The following is a 16,818-nucleotide window of genomic DNA, read 5'->3' as shown; positions in this document are numbered from 1 at the left end:
TGTAAGGCTTGTGAGCACATACGTGTGAGCGTGAACATGTGAGGCCAAGGGCGAACGTGAGCATGTGAGTGCCAACATGTGTGAGTGTGAGTGTGTATGTGGGTGTGAGCACATGTGAATGTGAACAGGTGAGGGTGTATGAGTGTGAGCATGAATGGGTGAGGGTGTGTGAACACGTGAGTGTGAACGGGTGAGTGAACGTGTGTGTGAGCACGTGTGAGGATGTGTGAGAGTATGAGCACGTGTGAGCATGAATGGGTGGGGGTGTGTGTGAGCACGTGTGAGGGTGTGAGTGTGAGCACATGTGAGCGTGAACAGGAGCGGGCATGTGTGTGAGAGCACGTGTGAAGGTGTGTGTGAGTGTGAGCACATGTGAGCGTGAATGGCTGTGGGCGTGTGAGCACGTGTGAGGGTGAGTGTGAGCATATGTGAGCGTGAACAGGAGTGGGCGTGTGTGTGAACATGTGTGAGGGTGTGTGTGAGCACACGTGAGCGTGAACAGCTGTGGGTGTGTGTGAGCACGTGTGAGGGTGTGTGTGGGTGTGAGCACACGTGAGCGTGAACGGCTGTGGGCATGTGTGTGAGCACTTGTGAGCATGAACGGGTGCGGGTGTGTGTGAGCACGTGTGAGGGTGTGAGTGTGAGCACGTGTGAGGGTGTGAGTGTGAGCACGTGTGAGCGTGAAGAGAAGTGGGCGTGTGAGCACTGTGAGGGTGGGTGAGTGTGAGCATGTGTGAGCGTGAACAGGAGTGGGCGTGTGTGAGCACTGTGAGGGTGTGTATGAGTGTGAGCACACGTGAGCGTGAACGGCTGTGGGCGTGTGTGTGAGCACGTGTGAGGATGTGAAGATGAGCACATGTGAGCGTGAACAGGAGCAGGCGTGTGTGTGAGCACCTGTGAGGGTGTGTGAGTGTGAGCACATGTGAGCATGAATGGCTGTGGGCGTGTGTGTGAGCACGTGAGGGTGTGTGAGAGAGTGAGCACACGTGAGCGTGAACGGCTGTGGACGTATGCACCCGCAGCAAAGTGCAGCCCCACAGACAGAAGCAGCAGGCTTATCTACAAAGCACTGAGGAGCGCAACCAAAAGGCCGGGTCAATCAAGATGTCTGGCCTTCCGTAGACAAAATATCAGTATCAGGTAATCAAGGGATTTTTGACCCAATGAGCAGATGTTTGGTGTCACAGATAGGGCTCCACCATAACAATCTGTACAAGAAAAAGAAAATTTAGCTTATCATGCAAGCACTCAACCAACAGCTGAAAAGTCCCTAGGATCCCATCATTTCCAGTTGGTTACCCACCCTTCCCCCCACACAGGCCCCCCTAGGCCTCACGTGACAGAGCCAAGCTGGCAGGGGATTTTTCCCTGGCTCTCCTCTGTGGGTGTCTGAAAACCTGTGTAGAGGTGGGAGGGAGGGTGGACAACAGGCAGGCCTCATTTCTTGTTTATTCTCATTTATTTTTAAACATGGGGCTTGAACTCAGGACCCTGAGATCAGGACCTGAGCTGAGATCCAAGAGCCGGAGGCTTCACGGACTAAGCCCCCCAGGCGCAGGGCAGGCCTCATTTCTACCTGTGGACCTGTTAGCTCACAGCACACCACTCAACCATCTGGCCTCTCAGTTGGCATCCCTCTGGCAAATGAAAAAAAAAATTAGCACCTTTCCTTATTGATCTCCCCTTCAGCTGACTTCCAGACAACAGCCCTTCTCAAAGGGACACAGAAGCTGTTTTGAGAGACAGCCAACAGGAGCTGCTAATCCGCCACTAGACAGGCCGAATGGAAAACTGGAGAACAAGTTAAAGCGACCTGGCTGTGCCAGCGACGGGTCAGAGTTTTGAAAGCGAACGGGAAGAGTGGAATGGAGGACCACCCTCTCCACCAGGCCTGTAATTGTGGGCGCGAAGTCAGAGAAACGTGAGCGCCTACATTGAGAAAGACGTCCATCCCTTCCCAGGTGCATCGTTCCTCCCCACCAAGCCGGTGTGCCTGTGCCCACAGCCCTGTCCTGCCACGAAACGCCAGGCTAATTGGGGCCAAATTTTGCATACACACTTGCCTCCCCATCATCAGAGAAAGCAGAGTCTCGTGAAAAGGAATGCCTGGTCTTCAAAAATTCAGACTGTGATTACTTAAGTGGAAGTCCAAGAGGGAAGGGGTTTGAGGTCCAAAATACCTTCGAGAAGGATGCAAAGTAGAAATACAAAGTTCTTAGCAGCTGTGGTTGGAGTTATTGCCATAGGATGAATAGTATTTGATACTCAAGATGCAGTCAGAAGGCTCCCTACTACAATAAAACCCAGACCTTCCCCCAGCATAGCACCAGAACCCCTCCCCTTGCACGCTGAACTAGGAAATTCCCCTATACCCCGGAAAAGTAAGAGAAAGTCCAGACCTTTTCAGAAGTGTTAGCTTCAACTCTTAACATCTTCCGTTAAGACACTCTGATCCTCCTAAGAGTTAAAACAGCCTGGGACTGAGATTAACTATGTAACAGAAATAAATACCCATGGCTAGAAAAAGATGTTAGTAGGGTGAATCAAAACAATGGCGCTTGAGGGGCCCCTGGGGGGCTCAGGAGGTGAAGCTCAGGTCCTGATCGCGGGGTCCTGGGATCGAGCCCCACATGGTGCTCCCTGATCAACAGGGAGTCTGTTTCTCCCTCTCCCTCTGCTCCTCCCCCCTGCTTGCGCTCGCTCTCTCAAATAAATAAATAATCTTAAAACAAATGTACTGAAAACATACCTGAAATGTACCTACACCAGCCAGCAAGCATATGCATTAGGAACTTTCTATCCTAGAGATATCACCCAGTGCCTAGCTCAGGCAATATAATCGAATATAACATTCTGCTATTTTAAAAAATTGTCTGTGTACCTCAAAGCATGGTTTTTATTTTAATTCCTACATCAAACTGTATCTAAGTTACACGGATCCCACAAATACTGCGCTGTCCTGACAACCACCTGAGGCCAGGTGGTTCTTCACCCACAACACTGGCCCAAGCACAGCCCCAGGTTTCGGAGCCCCGACATAGAATCACACGGCTCATTTTCCCAGCCTATGAGTAGAAGCCGAGATAATTTCATGACCTTGTCAGTCTTTCTTGCCTGAAGGTATCACAGAATTAAGTGTTTCGCCTGCTCAGACAAAAGCTATACTCAGCAGCTCTGTTCATTATCTTCTGGGATTCATCAGGGAGTTTCTGGTGACACTCAGGAATATTGTCTCCCCGAGAAGGGAGCCGTGACCTGCCAGAAAGGTACCTTAAATATCGTTTTTTAAGATGTTCATGGGAGTGGCAAGCGAAGTGACTGGATTTACTGTCCCCACTACAATGTGCCCAGCCACCTCCCCAGCACACACACCTGGAGACGATCGTAAGTTGTGACCGCCCCAGGGCCCTGATCGGAGTCTTCATGACTCAGTACAAAGTAAGAACAACAGGGGCGTGCAAAGGAGTCGAAGGAAAATGTCAGAACGTGACTTACCACTCTGGGCTTCTGCTGGTCCAGGGTATGCAGGAAGGCGGAGTTGGGGTCCAGGCAGCGCTCAGGGTCACTGGAGATGTCCTCCTCTGAGTCTTCGTAGGAGGAGGAGAAGCCCGTGGAGGAGGCAGATGAAGATGACAGTTTCCTCAAGGGCAGGCTACCCTGGGGGCTTCCCTGTACCTCCTCCAAGGTCCCGTCCTCCTGGGCACCCATGTCTGTGATGATGACGGCGGGTATATTGCTGGGGCTGCAGGCCTCTCTCGGGGAAGGCTTGTCCTTCCCGTCTGGGGAGAGCAGCTCTGGGCTGGGGTGGGTAGCTCTGTCCTGCTGGGGGCTTCCCCAAGCACCCTCCGACTGCACCCCTGTGCCACACGTCCAAGCCAGCTGGGCTGCCTCCATGGGGCCCAGCCAAGCCCCGGAGCTCCCAGGCTGCACCCCCAGCTTGTCCCCAGGAAGGCACGGAGGTTCTTTCAGATCTTTCACGGCTTCCCAGGAGGGCAAAGCCTCCAGCATTCGGCCAGAGGAAATTCCTGCGTCCACCTCCTGGATCTCTGGCTGTGCAGAGCGGTTGCCCCCAAGCAAGCCCCACGCCGTTGGAGACCCTTCATCCACTCCCCTAGAGTGCTGTGGAGGCTCCCTGATCACTGGGGCCCCACCCTGGGTCACCTCGGGGCCTATAGAGCCCAGGTCTGGGGGTGGCCTGACCCGGCTCGGGGCCTCAGAAAGCTCCAAGCTTTGCGCGTTCACAGTCCTGTCCTCTGGCCTTCCGGCTTTAGGCGCCCCAGGCCCCTGCGCGCCACCGGGCGGATCTCCTTTCCCCACCTTCCCAGGGGGCTCTCCGCTGCCGGGCCCGCCCCTCTCTGGGGCTGGGCTTGTCTGGCTGCCCAGAGACTGCCCCTGACTCTGCACCAGGGATTCCCCGGGGTGCACACCCCCGAGCTCGCGGGCCCTCTCAGGCCGCTCAATGAGGCCAGCGTCGTGTGGATGGTGTGGCCCACTGGATGTGGCTCTCGCTGTCTCCTCTGTGGCCATCCCTAAGTTCACGCCGACCAGCCCCGACGGGGGAGCTTGGCAGCTGCGCGTCCCCGAAGGCGGAGAGACTCTCTTGTCAATTTCCATAGCTCTAGATGAGCCACAGTGGGGTCTGGCCGGGGTCCCCTTCTCCATTCTTGCAGAAACCGCTGCACCCTGAACCCCTGGTCCTGACGGGGCGTCAGGGTGGGGGAAATGTGCCACCCCCTCGTCGCCCTCGGAGAGGCACAGGCCCGGCGCTCTTCCTCTCCCGGCCGAGAAGCCGGCCTCTGCAGTCTCTGGACATTGCTCCCCCCACGACTTTGTCCTCCGTTCCTCGCTCTGAGCCAGGGCCCTCCCTGGGGGCTGACTGCTGCTGCGGAGGGGGCAGGCGGAGGGCGAGCGAGCCCTGCCCAGACGCGGGCTGCGGGGCGCTTGGACGGCGGAGCTCTGCGCCTGGATGTGCGCCTCGAACATGCCCACTTTCTGGTTCACCTGCACATTCTGCAACTCGCGCTGCAGGATTCGCAGCTTCCTCTGGGCCTCCTCCGGCCCCGGAGGGGAGAGGGAACCGGCGGTCACCACCTGCTGCCCGTCCCCTCGCGGGCGGCCCGGCCAACTCGGGCTGCCCACGCTGCTGCAGCTGCCGCCGCTCAACCTGCGCCGGCCGCTCCGCCAGCCCCCGGGGCTCCCGGGCTCCTCGGGCGACAACGACTCGGCGGGTGGGAAGAAGAAAGAGGCGCCTCTCCCGGGGCTGAAAACGCTGCCGGGGCTCAGCACGGCCCTGCCCGGCGGCGGGGGCGTCTCGCTGCTGCTGGGCCGGGGGCCTCCGCTCTTCACCTGCTCGGCGCTATTCATAATCACCAGGCTGTTGAGTGCATAGCAATACACAGCCATAGTACTGGGTCCGCCGCGCTGCCCGCCGCCGCGGCTCCCGAGCGGGCTCCGCCGCCGGCGCCTCCTCCTCGCGCGGCTCCCGGCTCAGCCCCGGAGGCCCGGCGGCCGCGCCTGAGCGCGCCGAGGCGGTGGCATGGCCTGGGCTGCGGGTGGGGGGGCAACACCGAGGGCTCAGCCCCCGCCCAAAGCTCCATAAACGACAGCGCCGCTGTGGAGACACAAGGAGGAAAGTCAGGACCCCGGAGGGCGGGGGAGGGGGGCGATGGGGAGGGGACACCGGACGGGGGGGCGGGGGCGGCCGTCCCGCGGAAGCCCCGTCTGTTGGAGGTCCGGTGCCATTGGACGTCTCCGCCACCGGGAGGGCGCGGCTTGGCGCGGACAGAGCCCGGCTGCCGGTGTGAGCTTCCCGAGTGCGCTCCCACCCCTCACCCCAGGGTGTGATGTGCGCTTGGAGGTCCCTGCAAAGTCCAATTCTAAGATTCCTCCCCAGAGCCACGCGGGCTGGCAGGGGCTCCCGTAGGGCTACTTGGTTCCTAAGTGTGCTGCGTGCGGGCGCGGCTGGTTCGGATCACTCCGAGGGTGCGGACACCCCATCCACCGTCTGCGGGTCTCCTCGGGCCGAGCAAACCCTGCTTTAAGCCGGAGGGAGGGAAGCCCGCCCCTGGGCCGCGGCTTCTGCCGCCACCACCCTCTCTGGCCTCAGGGACCCACTCGGAGGGAACCTGAGCGAGACCTGCCTACCCAGCCGCTACCTGCGCCGGGCAGCGGGAGGACGCCGGCGCGCCGGCCTTTACCTCGCCGACCCCGGGCTCGGGGCTGGGACCCTCGGACTACGGAGCCCCGGGCGCGCGGCGGGGCCGCAGCCGAGGCATTTTTCAGCACTGGCCTTGTCGCCTGTCCCCAAACAAGTGTGTTTTGTAAGTGTGTGCGCGCCTGCGCGCGCCCGGGGCCGAGGCGCTGCACGTCCCCTGTACCGGAACCAATATTCGCCGCTCCCTGTCGTCGCCCCCCGCGGAGGCGTGTGTGTGTGTGTGTGTGTGTGTGTGTGTGTGTGTGTGTGTACGCGCGCGCACGGGGAGTCAGCCCTCCGCACGCCCTGTACCCGAGGACGCGGCTGCCTTTGCGGCACCGGGACCCGCGCCCACTCGGAGGCACCCCGGGGCCCGCGCGCCTGCAGCCCGGTTCCGCACCCCGCCCGGGCCCGCGTTCCGAACGCCGGGAGGCGCGGCCGAGGGCCGGGCTCGTCCGCATCCTGGGCAGCCTCACCCGGCGCCAGCCCAGCAGCCCGGCCGCCCGAGCCGTGGGCGCCCGGAGCGCGCGGGGAAGGCGGCCCGGAAGGCGAGCCGGAGGGACACCCCGAACCCGTCCCTCTTCCCCTCCCCGCGCCCCGGCTCCCGCCGCTCTCCCGGCTCACACCCCGTCCGCGTCCCCGCCGCCCACCTCTGCGCCTCTCCAGAACCCGGAACGCCCAGGTTGGCTCTGGGGCAGGGGAGGGGAGAGAGGGCTCGGAGGCGAGAGCCGTGAAAAAGCCGCCAAACTTACCTGCTATTTCTCAGCTGCCCGGGCCCGTGCAGACTGTACGGCCCAGGGACGCAGACCTCGTAGGAACAAGATGGCTTGAAAAGTGAAAAAGCTCAGGATCGACCTCCCGAGCGAGGTATGGAAGACAAAAAAAAAGGGAGCGCGAACGCTGGGGGAGAGCTCCCGGGCTGGGGCCGGCGATCGCGCGGAGGCTCCGCCGGACCGGCCCCGCACGCCCTTCTGGGCCGTGCAGACACTACTCCTGTCAGCGTCTGCTCCGGCTACTTCAGTGTTTGTTCAATGTGCGATTAAAAAAAAAAAAAAAAAGGGGGGGGGGTGGGGTGGGTAGGAGGGAGGCGGGAGGAGGGAGAAAGGCGGGGGCTTGGGGGAGGAAAGCAGGAAGGAAGTTGTGAGCCCGTCTGGGGTTGAACTCAGCGGAACAAGTTTTTCTTTTCTTCTTTTTTTTCTATTGCTTGGCAAGACCGAGGGAGGGAAACACTTAAAAAAAAAAAGTTTCCATTGTTAGCTAACAACAACAACAAAAAAAGCCTTTTAGCTTCTGCGGGTTAAAGATATACGATCCATTTTCCACCCCTCCACCGAGCCTTGCTGATGTCTTGCTTATTTTTGAAAAATGTTTTTAATAAAGTTTTGAGCGTGCATTTAAGCAAAGCAAATTGTGGGGACCTTTTTAGCATTTAAGACTAGCTCAAATCCTATATCAACGGTGTGGTGTGTGTTCTCGTACACAAATATGCAAATTCAAAGGGGGTATTTTGTGGGTGCCTCCTTGCAAAGTTGTAGATTTTAAATGCATCGCATAGTATTTTGGAAGATTGTTGGGCTGTGAGCTGTTGATGGTTTTGCAGAGCAATTGCTAGTTGTATAAACATGTCCGGACCTTGCACGCTTATCTGTTACTAAATGGGCACAGCAAATGTGACATTGGCATAGTTTTGCACTTAATGCTCAGTTATTTTAAGAAAAAGGATCCTCAAACTAAGAAAGCCTGAGACCCTTTGCTCAGTCTGTTGTAGCTGGATCATTTTCGAGAGCCTTTTCCCCCCACCATCAGCAAAAAAAAGGGGGGTGTAGGTGCATCAGTCAATACTTGGGGCAGGGGAGCCTACCCCATTTGAGCTCTGGTGCCACCAGTGTGTTTTTCATAATTCCGTAAATCCTAAACTGCAGCGTTTAGTAAAAAGAGTGAAAACACAGCTGCCAGGCTCAGGAGATTTAAAAATCTAGAGCCTGAATCAGTCCTTATATTTCTATAAGCTAAAATTTAGATGGAAATTTTGACTTTGTAGCAGATGCATCTCTTGCTTGTTTATGGAACAATACTGTTCCAGTGAGCAAAACAGCCTGCTGCTCTATCAGGGAAAGACTGGTGTCAAATCTGAAACCAAGAGCTCTTTTAGCTAAGAATTTCTGGGAATCAGACTTTGAGTCCTTTCAAATTTTTTTCCAAATATGCCATGAAAGGATTGAGCCTAGTTACTTTGCCACCCACAATGGGGCTAAATAAAAGGAGCCTAGACTTTATTCAGGTGTTGACTCAGGATCTGGGCAGTTGCTAAAGCAGAGATGCCAGGCCTACCCTTGACCCTAGTTCGGTTCCCCAGTGGCAAGAAAGAGGAGCTGCCAGTTCCCAGGAGACCCATTCTGTCAGGTGTCATGGTGGAAGCGACTGGAGAACCTAGTAATGCATACAATGAGCATGGAAATTTGGCTTCCCAGTCCCTGGGAAATCTCACTGTCACCTCACGGCTAGACTTTCCCAGAACTGAGAAATTCGGGATTCCGGGACGTGCAATTAGCCTAAAGAATTTTTGCTCAGAAGGGAGCCAGCAGCTGGTCAGGGGCGGCCTGCAGAAGGAATTCCTGCTTTGGGCCGGAGGTAGAGGCAGATGACAATTGTTCCAGTCTAAAATTCTAACTGCACTACCAAGAGCATGATGTCTTGGGGAAAAGATGGAGCAAAACCCATATCTGGAAGTCAGCATGGTTGGCTTGCCTCCTAAAGCAGAATCTGGTTGTCTTCCATGATTTTAAATGAACATAGGGGAGAAAAAAAATTACATAGCACTTCTTAGTAGTCAGGCACTGTTCACACTATAATCTTCAGAACAACCCTATGAGCTAGATACTATGATTATCCCCATTTTACAGAAGAAGAAAGTAAGGCACACCTGTGCAGTATGGATCTAGCATCCGTGCTTGTGACAATTTCTCCATATTGTACACTAGATATCTACAACCGTAGGAAACGGTAGGGAAAGTTTGACCAGCTATTTGGGGTTTCCATCTTCCCACTTTTGAAATGGAATTTTAAAAATCATAGCTATGAAACTAAGAACCAGAAAGGGAATTTCCTCAATTCGACAAAGGGTATCTATGAAAAAACCTACAGTTAACATCATACTTAGTGGTGAAGGGCTGAACACTGGCCCCATAGGATGAGGAGCAGGTAAGGGTATCTGCTCTTGCCACTCCTATTCAATGTGGTACTGGGAGTCCTGGTCAGGGCAGTTAGATGAGAAACAGAAATAAAAGGCTTCCAGATTGGAAAGAAAGAAGCAAAGCTCTTTACAGTTGATATGATTGTCTATGCAGAAAATCCAATGGAGCCCACAACAAAGCTCTAAGTGAGGTTAGCATGTGTATTAATTTGCTAGGGCTGTGGTAACAAAGTATCAGGGCCCCAGTGGCATAAACAAAGAAACCTATTTGCTCACAGTTCTGGAGGCAAGAAGTCTGAGCTCAGGGTGGTGGCAGGCCTGGCTTCTTCTGAGGCCTCCCTCCTTGTCCATCTTCTCCCCATGTCCCCACACGGTCTGCCCTGTGTGTGTCCGTGTCCCACTCTCCCCTTCTGATGAGGACATCAGTCATATTGGATTAGGGCCCACCCAATTTTAGCTAAATTACCTCTTTAAAGACCCTATTTCCAAATATAGTGACATTCTGAGGTACTAGGAATTAGAAGGTCAACATGTAAATTTTGAGGGCACGTAATTCAGCCCATAACAGCCAGGATGCGGGATACAAGATCAATACTTCAAAATCAATTGTGTGTCTATAGATCAGCCATGAACAATCAGAAACCCAAATTTAAAAGAATAATATTTATAATGGCATGAGGAACTATGAAATACATAAGAATCACCATGACAGAAAGGGTATAAGACAGTAGAATGAAATCTACAGAACACTACTGATGAAATTCTAACAGAAAGATATCCCTCCTGCATGCACCAGAAGACTCCGGATTGTTACTGTGTCAGTTCTCCCCAAATTAATCTACAGGTTCAGTGCAATCCTGATCAATATCATCTGGTTTTTTTGTTTTGTTTTGTTTTAGAAACTGACAAGCTGATTGTAAGCTTCAGAGGGAAATACAAAGGATCCAGATTCACCAGAACAGCTTTGAAAAAGACCAAAGTGGAAGGACTCTTTGATTTCAGGACTTATTATAAAGCTGTAATCACCAAAACAGCACAGTATTGGCATTAAGTTAGAAAAATTGATAAATGTGACAGAACACACAGTCCAGAAATAGACAGGTATGTATAGAGAAGATTGATTTTTGATACAGGTGCACAAAAGTGGAGAAAGGAATCTTTTTTTTTTAATTATGATTTCATTATTTTCTTTTTTGTAAAACTTTATTTTATTATGTTATATTAATCACCATACATTACATCATTAGTTTTTGATGTAGTGTTCCATGATTCATTGTTTGCGTACAACACCCAGTGCTCCATTCAATACGTGCCCTCTTTACTACCCATCACCAGGCTAACCCATCCCTCCATCCCCCTCCCCTCTAGAACCCTCAGTTTGTTTCTCAGAGCCCATAGTCTCTCATGGTTCATCTCCCCCTCTGATTTCCCCTCCTTCATTTTTCCCTTCCTACTATTTTCTTTTCTTTTTTTTTTTTAACATACAATGTATTATTTGTTTCAGAGGTACAGGTCTGTGATGAATCTTTTGACAAATAATGATGTAACAACTGGATATGGATATCCATATGAAATTCAATCCATACATTGTACCATGTACAGAAATTAACTCAAAATAACTCATAGGTCTAAGTGTAAAACCTAAAACCATAAAACTTTTATAAGGAAACATAAGAGAAAATCTTTGGGAACTTCAGTTGAACAAGTATTTCCTAGATACAACACCAGAGTATGATCCTCAAAAAAAACAACAAAAAAAAAGTTGACAGATTGGACTACATTAAAATTAGATGCTCTTCTGAAACAAATGAAAAGATAAGCTACAGACTGGCAGACAATATATGCAAAGTGTATATTTGAAGATTTATTTATTTATTTGAGAGAGAGAACAAGCAGGGAAAGGGGCAGAAGGAGAGAGAATCCCCAAGCAGACTCCCTGCTGAGGGGCTCCAGCCCAGGACCCTGAGATCATGACCTGAGCTGAAAATCAAGAATTGGCTGCTCAACCGACTGAGCCACCCAGATGCCCTGCAAAGTGAATATTTGATTAAAGGCGTAGTATCTAGAACATATAAAGAACTCTTAAAACTCAATAATCAGAGAATGTAAAAAATGGGCAGAAATTTGGGCTGACATATCATCCAAGGATGTATGGAAGTGGCAAATACGCATTGAAAAGATACTCAACATCAGTAGTCAACAGGGAAATGTGATTTAAACCACAACTAAACACCCTTACGCGCCTGTAGAAGAAGTGAGTTTTCATACGCTGCTAGTGGGAATATCAATGACATCACCACTTTGGAATACAGTTGGACAGTTTCTTAAAATGCTAGACATACCAGGGCACCTGGGTGGCCCAGTCGGTTGAGCATCCGACTCTTGATTTTCAGCTCAGGTCATGATCTCCAGGTCGTGGGATTGAGTCCGGCATCGGACTCCGTGCTCATCGAGGAGTCAGCTTGAGATTCTCTCTCTCTCCCTCTGCCCCTCGCCCCACTTGCATGCGCACGCGCGTACTCTTTCTCTCTGAACAAATAAAATCTTTAAAAAAAAAAGCTAAACATACACCATTCCACTCCTTGGTATTTACTCTAAAGAAATGAAACCATATGTCCAGGGGCGCCTGGCTGGCTCTGTCAGTAGAGTGTGCAACTCTCCATGTTGGGGTTATAAGTCTGAGCCCCACACTAGGTGTAGCAATTACTTAAAAATAAAATCTTAAAAAAAAAGAAAGAAAGCATATGCCCATATAAAGGTTTGTACACAAGCAGCTTTATTCGGATGGGCCAAAAAATGAGGAACAGCCCAAATGTCCATCAACATGTGAATGGATGAACAGATTGTGGTACACCTATGCAGGGAATCCTACTCGTCAACAAAAAGAAATAAACCATTGACAGACACAGAGCATGGATGAGTCTCAACATGATCATGTGAGTGAAAGAAGCTAGACAAAACAGAGCACCCACTGTACAATTCTATCTGTAGAAAATTCTAGAACACACCGTCAAATCTATAGTAACAGAAAGCAGATTGTTGACTGCCCGAAAATGGAGGGCCATGGGAGGGGCGGGAGATGGGGAAGACAGAGGGGACACAAGGAAATTTTGGAGGTGATGGTTACGTTCACCACCTTGGTTGTGGGGATGATTTCACAAGTGAAAACTAGCAAATCATAGAGTGTTAAATATATGCACTTGATTGCATATGAATTAAAGCTCGATCAGGCTGGTTCTTAAAAAAACATAGCTGTGAGGGGCGCCTGGGTGGCTCAGTCATTAAGCGTCTATCTTCGGCTCAGGTCATGATCTCAGGGTCCTGGGATCGAGCCCCACATCGGGCTCCCTGCTCCGCGGGAAGCCTATTTCTCCCTTTCCCACTCCCCATGCTTGTGTTCCCTCTCTCGCTGTGTCTCTGTCAAATAAATAAAATCTTAAAAAAAAACAAAAACAAAACAAACATAGCTGTGGATAGGTAGCCTTGCGTGAGGATGTTGTGGGCCCCGTTCTAGTGTCAAGCATAGTGCTAGACACAGAATATCTCCTGTGGGTAAAATATTAAATCCTTCATTCGGTGATACTCTCATAAAATTTCATGGACTAACTCTGCGTTCCACTCCCCATCATCTGTAACTTGGTAAAATTATCTGATGCTTCAACCTCCCCTCCTTTGTTCCCTTCAAGGAAAGGGCCTCAGTCTATTTATCTCTCCAGCCTTAGGTTTTAGCCCCACACAGAGTCGATCTATACATGTTTATTAAATAAAAACAAGAGATGAATCAAACAGTCAATCAAATCACTGTGCAAAAAAATAAAACAAAACAAAACAAAACAAATAAGCAAACAAAATTGAGCAATCAGCACCAGCAGGAAAGCGGCCCCCTCCCATTTCCCAGCTAGTGGGAAGGCCTTCACACCATGGAGCTTGGCTGGTGGGAACAGGCTGGGAGGGGTCTTCCCTTTACCTGTACTCCTTGCTTGAAATCTTACTTCCAAAGTTCCCAAAAGGCCATTAGCCCAAGGCACAGTTGAGGCCGAGTTGTGTCCCTAAGGGAGGTTACTGCACCTTCTCCCACCCAGCACAGGCTGAATGTGGCCAAGGCCACACACAAGAAAGGGTCTTCATACCGCCTTTCACCTCTGCCCTGGCCCTCTGGAAACTTCTTCACTTTTCCCTCACTTTTCCCTTGATCTGGGTAATGCAGCCAATTATGCAACCGTTCCTTCATGTACTGGCCTCTTGAGCATGAACTGTGGGCCCTAGGGATGGGGTGATAAAGCCCCTCCCTGCCCCCTAGTCCAGGGGGAGACCCATCAGGAACAGGCTGTGCCCTCCTGAGGGCTGCTGCCAAGGAGGGGTGGAGAAGGCAGCTCGGTTAGATCTGAGGTTCTTACAGGCTCCTCCATATACCATAGCTGTGTGTCCTGAGGCAAGTAACCGAAACTCTCTGAGCCTCAGTTTGGAGCTCTGTAAAATGGCAAGGATTATAACACCCAATCCACAATGTTCTTAGGATGATCTATTAGCAATGCACGGTTAAGCACTCCAGAAGATATGCTTTCTTAAAAAGTAGCTCTCAATCCCCTAGCACCTCGTACCAAAAAAGATCCAAGACTTAGTGGATCTAAGAATCTGCTCCAAGCATGCAGAGACTCGATAAAACTTTGCTTCTGCAATGAGCTTCTTCCACAACCAGAGACCTTCCTTCCTGTGCCCAAACTGCTCTGATCCCCATCACCAAGTGGGGGACTCTGGGATCTGGGGGCCCTCTGAGCATTTTCTCTCTGCTCTACCTTCAGAAACTCTGAAGTCTTACGACATCCAGATGGCTTATGCCACACATAAAACCACACAAGAGACGCCTGTTCGTGGCCCACAGGCCCTTCCAAGTGAGTCTGCCTGCCCCGCTCCCTTGTTAGAAATGCCAGTATCAAAGGGCCACTACGGGCTCCTCACTGATTAGACTCCGGTGCACAAGGGTCCCACCGACAGCTAGCCACAGGCTGGCTGATGGCCAGGCATGAAAACAGGGGGCCTCTTGTGGAGTCCTTGCTCCAAGAGCCCAGCAGAAGGATCCAGAGGTCAACCTCACAAAGCGAGAGCTGAGAGGGAGGGACCAAGAATGAGCAAAGGGGCTCTGGGTGAGCACGAGGGTGTGCGGAACAGTCGTGTCCCCACGAGGGAACCGGCAGCATCTGGAGCAGCTGTGGGCCGAGGGAGGCAGAGTGCCACCTGACTTGCAGGGGGGCCTCCCAGACCCCATTCCTGGGAAGCTGGCAGGCTCTGGGTCTACCCCAGATTATGTGAGCAACCCCACCTTCCCTCAGCCACTTAGTGCCTTGCCTTACACATCAGTATTTATTCATGAGTAATTCCTTAGTCTTTAAAAAAATACTATGTTTAAAAAGACAATCATCTTTTTTTAAGACTTTATTTATTTGACAGAGAGAGAGAGTGAGAGCAAGCACAAACAGGGAGAAGGAGAAGCAGGCTCCCCGCCGAGCAGAGAGCCCGACGTGGGGCTCGATCCCAGGACCCCAGGATCACGACCCGAGCTGAAGGCAGACGCTTCACCGACTGAGCCCCCTGGCGCCCCAGCCTTATTTATTTTAAACGAATACGGAGTCGTGCTGCCCCCTGACACTACCAACCCATGATGGAATCCGCAAGGGCAAAAGGCAAAGGGCAAATGTTATGATTCTAGGTTGATATGAAGAGGAAAGATTTTATTTTATTTTAATTAATGTATTTTTTTTTTAGAGAGACAGAGCCCGTGAGTGAGTGGAGGTGGGGGAAGGGGCAGAGGAAGAGAGAGAAGCTCAAGCCGACTCCACACTGAGTGCAGAGCCCGACTCTGGGCTCAATCTCATGACCCTGAGATCACAGCCTGATATCAAGAGTCGACGTTTAACCGACTGAGCCACCCAGGCTCCAGGAAGAAAGACTTTAGTGTAACACTCGCAGTCCTAGCTAGTGTCATTCTGAGCACACGCCATAGTATTGGGGCTTCCCCCATTATAATAGCATATTCTTCGTTCATTCCTTCTTGAAATGTTTACTAAACACCCCCTCCTCACTACACAATCTGTTGGAACCTGCTACCTTTTGTCTCCCCTTTGAGGGAGGAAATAATAAAGCCTTACTCCAATTTGCATCTGCAGTGCCCGATGTAAAGAAGGCTAATAAATATTTCTTGGATGATTGATGTCTGTAACTCAGGCAAGGGGAATAAATGAACAATTTTCTAAGGCTCCTAAATCTGGGTGTTGGGAGACGGTCTGGGAGGGGGGAACCACGCTGATTGGAAACACTCCTGCAGTGAAGCGCAAGATACGTACAGGTGTCCTCCATCCCATGTGGACCCTGAAACAGTGCTCTCCTTTCACACTGACTTCTCAGCCACTCAAATAACAGATTTCTGCGCCATTGGACTGGCTCTGACCCAAGCCTGGAGACTCCAAAAGCCATGGATCAGCCATTATCTGAGCCGGTGGGGTTTTTTAATATACGTATATATTTTTTTCACTGTCTGGAATCAACCATGAACTGATAAGAGATAGATTGAAAAGATGTACTCCTGCTTTTCATATCTAAATGTGAACTTGGCCAACTCCAACCCTCATGTTGAAATGTGGTGTCAACAGTTCATTTAAATTGAAACTGAGTCATTTGCTGTTGGTTTCAGATATTGGCTGCACGGTTTTCGCTGCATGCACCCCTTCTCCAGGGATCCCCGCCCACATCGGCCTGTCTGTGACTTAAGGCTGCTCTCACTGTAAGTTTAAACGGGGAAGGAGTCAGGAATACTATCTATACCCTTCCCCTGCCTCCTTCTCTGGATAACCGGGTTTGTGTGACATCTGTGCCCCCCTCCCCACCTGGGACAAATAAGTGGTGAGAAAAAAATTTTTTTAAAAGATTTTATTTTTAAGTCATCACTACACCCAATGTGGGGCTCGAACTCACGACCCCGAGATCAGGAGTCACACGCTCTACTGACTGAGCCAGCCAGGCGGCCCCTTCCATGAAATTGAGAAGCCATGGGGCACCTGGGTGGCTCGGTCGTTAAGCGTCTGCCTTCGGCTCAGGTCATGGTCTCAGGGTCCTGGGATCGAGCCCCGCATCGGGCTCCCTGCTTGGCGGGAAGCCCGCTTCTCCCACTCCCACTCCCCCTGCTTGTGTTCCCTCTTGCTGTCTTTCTCTCTGTCAAATAAATAAAAATCTTAAAAAAAAAAAAAAAGAAAGAAAAGAAATTGAGAAGCCGTTTTCTCTGTGGTTTGGATACCAAGGCTTGTGTCTGAGTGGTCACAGTCGGCAAGCCCAGGAGAGCCGGAGAGGGCCTTTGAGTCAAGCCTGTCCCATCATTTAATATTTTAGGGACAGGAAGGAACTACAGTTTACATGCTGGGTCTTTAAGAACAAAGTCTCA

At 51.5% G+C, this 16,818-nt stretch overlaps 1 protein-coding gene and 1 non-coding gene across 2 annotated transcripts in view; both read right to left on the bottom strand.

Moving 5' to 3' along the window:
- Positions 1-5,524, bottom strand: part of ITPKB (inositol-trisphosphate 3-kinase B) — an 87,650-nt gene extending 82,126 nt beyond the window's left edge. Inside the window, exon 1 of the mRNA XM_021679511.2 lies at positions 3,496-5,524. Coding sequence (XP_021535186.1) covers positions 3,496-5,403 — 1,908 coding nt within the window. The 5' untranslated portion in view covers positions 5,404-5,524. The remainder of the gene's footprint in view (positions 1-3,495) is intronic.
- A 10,806-nt stretch (positions 5,525-16,330) lies between these two features.
- TRNAR-CCU lies at positions 16,331-16,403 on the bottom strand. Its single transcript has one exon. It is a non-coding gene; the product is annotated as a tRNA-Arg (tRNA).
- Positions 16,404-16,818: the final 415 nt, after the last annotated feature.

This window comes from Neomonachus schauinslandi, chromosome 6 (assembly GCF_002201575.2).
Source record: "Neomonachus schauinslandi chromosome 6, ASM220157v2, whole genome shotgun sequence".
Classification (NCBI taxonomy): domain Eukaryota; kingdom Metazoa; phylum Chordata; class Mammalia; order Carnivora; family Phocidae; genus Neomonachus; species Neomonachus schauinslandi.
This window is presented reverse-complemented; position numbering and strand designations above follow the sequence as displayed.